The sequence below is a fragment of the Macroventuria anomochaeta genome, assembly GCF_010093625.1.
Source record: "Macroventuria anomochaeta strain CBS 525.71 unplaced genomic scaffold BU25scaffold_24, whole genome shotgun sequence".
NCBI lineage: Eukaryota > Fungi > Ascomycota > Dothideomycetes > Pleosporales > Didymellaceae > Macroventuria > Macroventuria anomochaeta.
The window spans coordinates 38595-46531 of NW_022985385.1; the positions used below are offsets into that span (position 1 = coordinate 38595).

Below are 7937 nucleotides of genomic sequence, written 5' to 3' on the forward strand. Positions count from 1 at the left end.
GCAGTATTTGCTAAACGGTTCGCTGCACTGATTGTCCAGCTCATTCGGTTAGCTCGGGTTTGCTTCCATACCCGTTTACGGCTATGCCCTCCTACTATATAGCCCCGATCGATCCTCGCCATAGCAATACTGTGACGGTTTATGGAGTAAAGCGGTCATGTCTGCCACTTGTGCTGGTGCAGTGCTCTTGCCTGTTCCAATAGCACTTTCTGTCTGAACGACAGATACGTCATGTAGACAGACCCCGCTGGAGGTCGAGTGAGAGACAGAACACTGAACAACAACACAACAGAATATACTGATTTTACTGCTTCGTGCGGTTACCCCTGACTTACTGCCCTGCGCGGTTATACCTTCACTTATTGCATTTACTGCAACAAATACACACCAATCAATACTCTCAACCCTTCCACACCATCCCTCCTATCAGCATCTAAGCAACCACCTGCAGAGCTCCACCAGCAAATCCAGCTCATTAATTCAAATAAGTTGATACCTGTATATCCTACAGCTGATTAAATCCTACACGTTTCTTTTTGTTGGAGCCAAAATTCTTCTTTGGGGGAGGGGGATCCCCAATCTTTTGCAAAGCACTGATATTGAAAGGAACCGTGACATTGAAGGCCAGGCCGCCCTCATTAGGGAATGGAGGTACTACGCCGATAGCCGCGGCGAGGCCTACGACCAGGCCGAGGAAAGCGGACTGGGTGACAATCTTCACGACTGGAGCGCACTGTTAAGCTGATGCCTACGGCAGGGCGAGCATGATTGCAGAAGATTGAATCGCCAGACTAACGGTTTAAGAAGACAAGACCGTGGCGGGTCGAGGGATATATAGCTGTGTGGGCCAGCGATAGTCAGTGCGTCTGCAAGAGTGAAGGTGAAGGAAGCGATCAGGCGTAACGCGACACTCTTGATTGAGACGAGTGAATGTAACAATGGTTTACTTTATCCGGTGATCTCAACACCTACGATCTCCACTGAGCAGCCCTGCATTCACTCGACATCGAAGTTGAACACAGCACGCACCCGATATCCCTTCCGTCGCACCTCTTCGTTTTCACTAGTGACCCAAGTACCCAACAAGCTCTTCAGTCGTGACTTAAAGGTTTCGTAGTCAAGGTGAAGGCGCTGGTCCGACAACATCAGGCTTTCCACCGCCAACATCATATCTGCCGCCAAATCGACTCGCAGCAGCTCTGCAGTTGTCAGCCAAGACAGCCTGGTCTTTGAGATATCGCCTAGGTACAACGCTGTCAACATCAAGTTGCTCTTAAACTCGGTATTTCGAGCGCTGCTACGGTCACAGATGTGATCTTTGATCTGTGTGAGCCTCGTGTGATACACGGAGTTGCTGATGTTGTCGAGAATTGCAGCTAATTCGTTTGCGAATGCTTTGCAAGCTTGCTCTCTAGTTTCTTGGTCGCCGTAAGCGAGATAGTTGAATGGATACGTGAGTAGCGATAGTTGCCAATGGAATGTCTGAGGCAACACAGCAGGTTTGCGGTGAGGGTTGGCTTCCCAGTCGCGCGTGCGAATGCTGTTGACGTATGAGAGCATAGCTTCAATAGTAGTCTTGCCATACTCGTTCCACCATGAACGGGTTTGATTGTTGGAATTTGTGAGTGTGGAGGCAAAGGCTTGCAATTGACCGTAGACGGAATTGTCAGCCCAGAGCAGCGCAGTGAACATATTAAACCAGCGTTTCTGGAAGGCCCGACGTGTGACGTAGATGCTGCCATCCCCTTGTTCTTGGTCCTCAAAATATTCGATGCTGTTGAACGGCAATCTATACAGCCAGGCTGTCTCGACTCCATTCCCATACAGATCGAGCCAGGTCTGCACTTCAGGTCTGCTCTTCACCGCAGGATCGTCTACAAGGGTGTTGTTCAAAGTGCGGATCGGTTTGGGTGGACTGATTTTGAAGAGCATGTACGCCACATACTCGTCAAGTAGGGCCTGAGGTACACGACGCGCCTTAACGTAAGGGTTTGTTAAGATATGTTCTAAGATCGTAGCGCCTCGCGGTATTGGTGGTAAGTCGACTTCCAGGACTGTATCATTGTCTGATGCGTACTTTTTGAGGAAAAAGGTCGCCCATCTTGCAGTCTGCTGCTTCAGGACCTGGATCAATGGGAAGATGATTCGCTTCGAGTACCGATCCAAGAGGTCACCGCTGCCGTCGCGCCTGACGTACTGATTCAGTATCGCATCCAACATTGGCGACTCTTCCTGCCAGCCGGGTTTAGTCATAAGTTGGATTTTGGGCATCGTCATAGTCTTCTTAGCCTGCGTCCAGTCATCATCAGTCATGGGCTCGCGCTCGTTCAGACTGCCAGCCAGTGGTATGAAGGGGTCCACAGCCGACAAAACACGATTCCACAATTCAGGTCGATCAACTACAAGTTTACTCAGAAGTGTCTTGAGGATGTTTAGACGAACATCAATGTGAGTGATCCTCCTGGAAAGATTCGACAGGATCTCCAGTGCGGCGTCGTCGCCGATGTAGGTCGATCCGTGTAGAAGTTGAGCGAGTGACTTCAGAGTGACCACCTTAATGAAAGGCTGATTCGGTTGCGGAGCATCCTTCGGAGAGGTAGTCGTGGCATCGTCGCCGTTCGTCTTTTTACCATGCTCCGCCTCGATTATGGCTTGCGCGTCGAGCTTTTGCGCATCGAGCTTATTCCCAATGGCCTCGGCATACGTGGAAATGCATCTTCTTGCATCAGAGGCCGGGATGCGTTGCAGAAACCCATTGTTGAAGAGCATACGATGCCAGGAGCTAGCGCTAGGCTGCTCCATGATGACTTGAATGGCTAGTTCAAATGCTAAGACAGGCCTATCGTTCTCACTCAGGGTTCGAAGGAGTGTGAATGCTGCATTCTCTAATATGTGGGGATTTGGCTTCGAACTGAACCTCCCCACGAGAGTTCCTGCGATCTTGTGCACCAACGGCAAAGGGATGTCTCCGCAGTGATGGGAGATAAAAGACGCAACGTCCGGAACACGTAGTCGATCCGATGACAAGAAATCCTCATCAAGATATACGCAAGGGTATAGAACATCGTCTGATGACGGGAAAGGCGTTGTCAACAGTCTCCCAGCCGACCCGTATTTGGCGTCCAGATATAACAGCGCGGCTAAACCTTCGGCTTCAGTCTCAGCAGAAGTCCTAGATCGGTAGCCCCATATCGACCCAACAGAACTAGTTTCCGCGGGCACCTGAGAGTTGGGTAGCTGGTAATGGGACTTCAAGTCAGGCCTCGTATGCTTTGCATGAGCACCGAGCGTGGATATATCGATGTATGTTGCTTTACCGAGTTTGCGTGCTTTGATCTTCACATCAGCAGGTCTGCCCTCCAGTGGATTCCATTCCTGAGTGTCCGATGGATCATCAGATGTTGGTACTATTGGCCATTGGACGCTCTCTTTCTTTGGAAGGAACTCAGACAGGATCAATCGCAAGTCAGAAGGAATGAACTGTTTCCAGAGCCTGACGGCCTCCTCGGGTCCCATGCGGCGCTCACTCAGTGGACCTGTTGCATGGTTCCATACTTGTCTCAGGCGTTTCTCCTTCTCTTTCGAGTCGCACACATCGGGGATGTATGCTCGCAGCGCAAACTGATAACTGTCCACAAAGACACCAATAGCTTGCTGCGTAATTTTGTCCGGGGACACCGGCTTCAGAGCAGCTTCTGGGTCGACAAAGAGTGCAGTTCTCACCCGCGAGGCAATGTATGGCGCAAGCTCATACAAGTCTGCAACGTTGGGAGTCCAGCCTGCGAGAAGTTGTTGTACCGCCAGCCCACGTGGGAAAGGGTCAGGTAGAGAAAGCACATCTGGATACTTTGCAGGTCGCAATTCCTTCCACAGGTCATCTCTGACCTTGGCGAGGTTATCGATAAACTTCCACGTAGACCTTTCCAGCGTTCTGGGCTTGATACCCGGAAATACCAAATTGAAAGTTACGATGGTATTGGCGCCTAGCTTTTCATAGTCTTCGTGATTAGCCAACCTTTCAGCTCGGACGAGCATTGTTATTGTATCTTCCCACAACGCGTAGTACAAGTCCTCGTCCTCGGCTCCGATCTCTTTCTTCATGTTCGCCGAGAGAACCACGCGCTCTTTGACAACACGCATGAAGACGTCAATAGTCTGAAGCCAATCATTGGATCTGAAAGATGGCTCGCGCAATGCTGCGCATGCAATGTCGAGGAGATCCAGCATAATTACATTTGCATGCTCGACTCGCCGACGGAGATCGTGTGGCTTCAGGACATCATATCCATGAATCAGGAACCCGGAAAGCAATCTGTAAGTCTCATCGAAATACGTTGAAAAGAGCTTGGAGGCCGTCAGCTGATCGCGAACGAACCCTCTCGCCCATTGCACGGTCTCGGCTAGCAATGTGAGGGATCCGCTGGCGTTTGCACATGCCCAGACAGACACTGCAAGTTCCGCGCGCGTGTCCCTGTTAGAGGTTGTCCGGATAGTCTTTTTCCGCGCTTCTAGGATCTTGGCGGCGTATGACTCTGCTTCCTCGTACAACCCATTACGATTGAGGAGGACGAGATGGTAAATGTCCGGGTCACCTTCGTACCCATCCGGTGTCCGTGTCGTCACCAGCACAGAGCTATACTGGCCCAGTTCGACAAGACCTATGTCACCTCTAGCACTTCGAAGACGCTTGAACAGCCCCATCGCTTGAGGTGCTTCAATTTTGTCCAGTAGGTTGGGGGTGAGCGTACCTCGAGCCTTTGAAAGACCTTGCTCTGAATCTAGATTCACACCCATGACTTCCTGGCAAGACAAACATAGCAGTGCGTATCGTCGAGACCTTGGAATACCAGCTATGAGGTTCTCAATATCTTCAAAACAGGTCTTGTTACTGAACACAATGTTGAGTAGCTCTTTGAGTTGCGCTTCGAACAGGGTTGATCGTCGAGACCAGCAAGACGCAACCATGTGCAATACATCGCCTTTGGCATTGGTGAGGAGCTTTGCAGCATTGCGGTGTTGTTCGAGAAACTTCAGGGCCAAGCTGGTGATTTCCTGCATCCTCGACCAGCTCACACGCTTACGAACAGCGCGTCTGAGTAGAGGTCGAATGAGATTGTTGAGTACCCAGTCGTCTTCCACGTGCCTAACATCTGTGTCGACAATGCTACGTAGTAGTGGGAGTGCGAACACCATGGACGTCGAAAATCCCGGTTCAGAACTTGTCGTTGAAGGGAACCTGGTCGACAGTCTTCTCAGGCGGTCTTTGCTCTTATCATCTGGCAATTGATCTTCAAACACTGAAAGCATGGCAGCTCTTCCAAGGTTGTCTGAATGATGCTCGAGCAATTTTGTTTCTTTGACATACTGCCACCTTGACTCTTGATCTCTATGCGTGATCCAATCGACAAGCTCTGCAGTGCAGCTTGGAATGAGCGCCTGATAGAACTTGGTCAACGGCCGCAAATCGTTCGTCTTAGCCGCGGTCTCCGGGAAGATGTCTGGGTGTAAACTCTTAAAAAGTTCGGTCACTCGTGTTCGTTTGCTGGCTACATTCCCATCTCTTGCGCAGCGACCGATTGCTCTGCATGCTGCTTTCACTTCCAAGACCGAAAGATCGCTCAAGATGTCCAGCAAGCCCGCTGTGCCACCCAGACCATCCCAGAGCTTCCCCCATTGAGCCGACTCGAGGCCACTCTTGAGCTGCTTGATACCCAGAACTCTGATGTGCACTGATAACTTCTGCGTCAATGATTCCCGAACCACAACTGGCGATCTACATACGCCGAACCAGGCCGCGAAAACGGGTGTCGAAAGCGAGCCGCACTCGATGGCGTTCAGGAGCTGCTGTGTTATCGTATCGTCTGACAATTTGAGTCGTAAAGTATGTAGTTCCGAAGGTATTTCGCCCGGGGTAAGGGTACGCAGGAGACCTGTGTTGATAGAGGATGACATGTTTGACATATCGTGTCCACACGGAAGCGAGCGACGCACCTTCCTTTTGTAATCGACTCAACAGACTCACTCCAAGTACTACGCCACACCGGTGAACGCAAAGGGCGGCGCGATACGATAGTAGTCGCTCAAGTTTTAGTAGTGGGATAACTTCAGGCAAGCATGAAGTCTGTGAGTCATCTAATCACCGTTGCTGGAAGTATTCAGATGCGGTGTCGCTGGAGCGATTATGTTGTCGTCGTTGTCTTTGTCATCTCACTTGCTAATGGCTCACAGCGCTGTTGCCTTAGACAAGAGGTTTGATGTTACCGCCTAGGTATGAGATGGCCGAGTGTTTGGTGTTTCTGGTTACACGTCGCGATCAACGCGCGAGGGCGGACGCTAACCCGCCCTTTTCCGCCCCACATTTGCGAGGCGCCTCGTTTTCTTTCTCGTCATCAACAAGATGCGCCTACAGCATTCTTCCAACTGCGGGATGCTGGCCTCCGGTGACAAGTCATCCTCAACGGATGGCATCAGTCGTTCAGCTTGGAATAGATGTTGAACAGCTGTGCTGCCGAAGCAATCGCTACCGTGTCCGTGCGCGTGATGCGATGTTTGGCTAGGCGCTGGAGAGCTCGGTAGAGTCTTGACATAGATGAGATCCATTTATTCCTTTCTTGTTTAGCGTATAAGCAAGCAAGATACTGAAAACTTGTCGTGTTTATCCATAGCGCCTCATCAATCCAATCACTGTTCTCAAATATCAGCATACTTTGCGCACCCTTACATCCAGCTGCGATTGGGAGCGTATGTTCAGCGAGTTGGGCGATCTACCTGAGCCAACACGTCAAAAATAGGCGTTGAGTTACTGGCAGCTTTGCGAGCTCTGCACAGCTGGATTCGCGCAGGGTTCAAAACACCAGGTGGCAAGCAGGTAGCAATGTTTACAGACGATGAGATAGAGACCGAGTACGCAGTGAAGGACTGGGAAGACCCTACTAACTAACTTGTATGTTGAATGTTCAAACAAGTCAAATCAAGGCACAAGTAACTCTTGAATTAAGCAAACAAGCAGTCGTCCGACGGCTCATCAGGTACGATGTCGTTGTCTTTGACGGCCTGCATCACTGCGCGCCTTATCCGGCTCGTCACTAGCATCGCGCCGTGCCTACTCCGAGGCAGATGCCTCGACAGCTGCTGCCAAAGAGCGCCGCTGCTGCCATCGCTACCGTTGCTGCTATTGTCTGCCTGCGGCCTCTGGTTGTTGCTTGGTCGTGGAGAAAGAACAGCAGCGGAGCCAGTCGTACGAGGGCTGTAGTGGAGCCTCCGGGCGCTCTGCAGAGACACAGCCTGGTTAGCGCGGCGTCGGTCAGAACCGGAGCGGGTAGGGCTGCAGGTGGATAGAGTCAGAGTTGTACCCAACCTGCAGCCCCTGTCTGCCATAGCTTGCGAATGTGGTAGTGATACTGGGGACGGCTGTTGTGCATGCCAGCGATGAGACGGCGCAGTGTTGAGAGTCTCGCGCAAGATCAGACAGCAGCTACTCTTACCGTGTCTGTGCGCGCAACGCGCATGTTCTCGCAACGCGCGCCTTGGCTGCTCAACCTCACTATTTGCAACCACAATAGCTCAACGCCACGATGCCGGTGAAGGATGCCCTTGCAGAGGCAGGTGCAGCAGGTCAGGTTGAAGGACTTTCATATACAAAGTTAGCTAAAAAACATGGTGTAGTGCGCTCAACGTTGACCCGTCAACTGAAGGGCAAAAGCGCGTCAAAAAAAGACCAGGCGCTCAAACAACGACTACTCCACCCACACGACAAGGCAGAGGTTCTACAGTACATCAGAGAGCTCACTGAGAGACACCTAATGCCTACAAGGCAGATGATTATTAATTTTGTGACTCCTCTCTGTGCCTGGGAGCCATCACAGAGCTGGGTTACTCGCTTCTTTCATCGTAACCACAACACCTTACTTACTGCCTGGAGTACTCCTATGGAAACG

At 51.2% G+C, this 7937-nt stretch overlaps 2 protein-coding genes across 2 annotated transcripts; both read right to left on the reverse strand.

The window, feature by feature from the left end:
• Positions 1-663: 663 nt before the first annotated feature.
• Positions 664-6107, reverse strand: BU25DRAFT_108276 (uncharacterized protein). The gene has a single exon (XM_033700312.1). The coding sequence runs from the start codon at positions 5959-5961 to the stop codon at positions 997-999; it is 4965 nt and encodes a 1654-aa protein (XP_033559841.1). The 5' UTR covers positions 5962-6107; the 3' UTR covers positions 664-996.
• A 615-nt stretch (positions 6108-6722) lies between these two features.
• BU25DRAFT_108284 (uncharacterized protein) lies at positions 6723-7476 on the reverse strand. The gene has a single exon (XM_033700313.1). It carries the CDS (start codon positions 7375-7377, stop codon positions 6994-6996), a length of 384 nt encoding a protein of 127 aa, XP_033559842.1. The 5' UTR covers positions 7378-7476; the 3' UTR covers positions 6723-6993.
• Between the last annotated feature and the right edge of the window lie 461 nt (positions 7477-7937).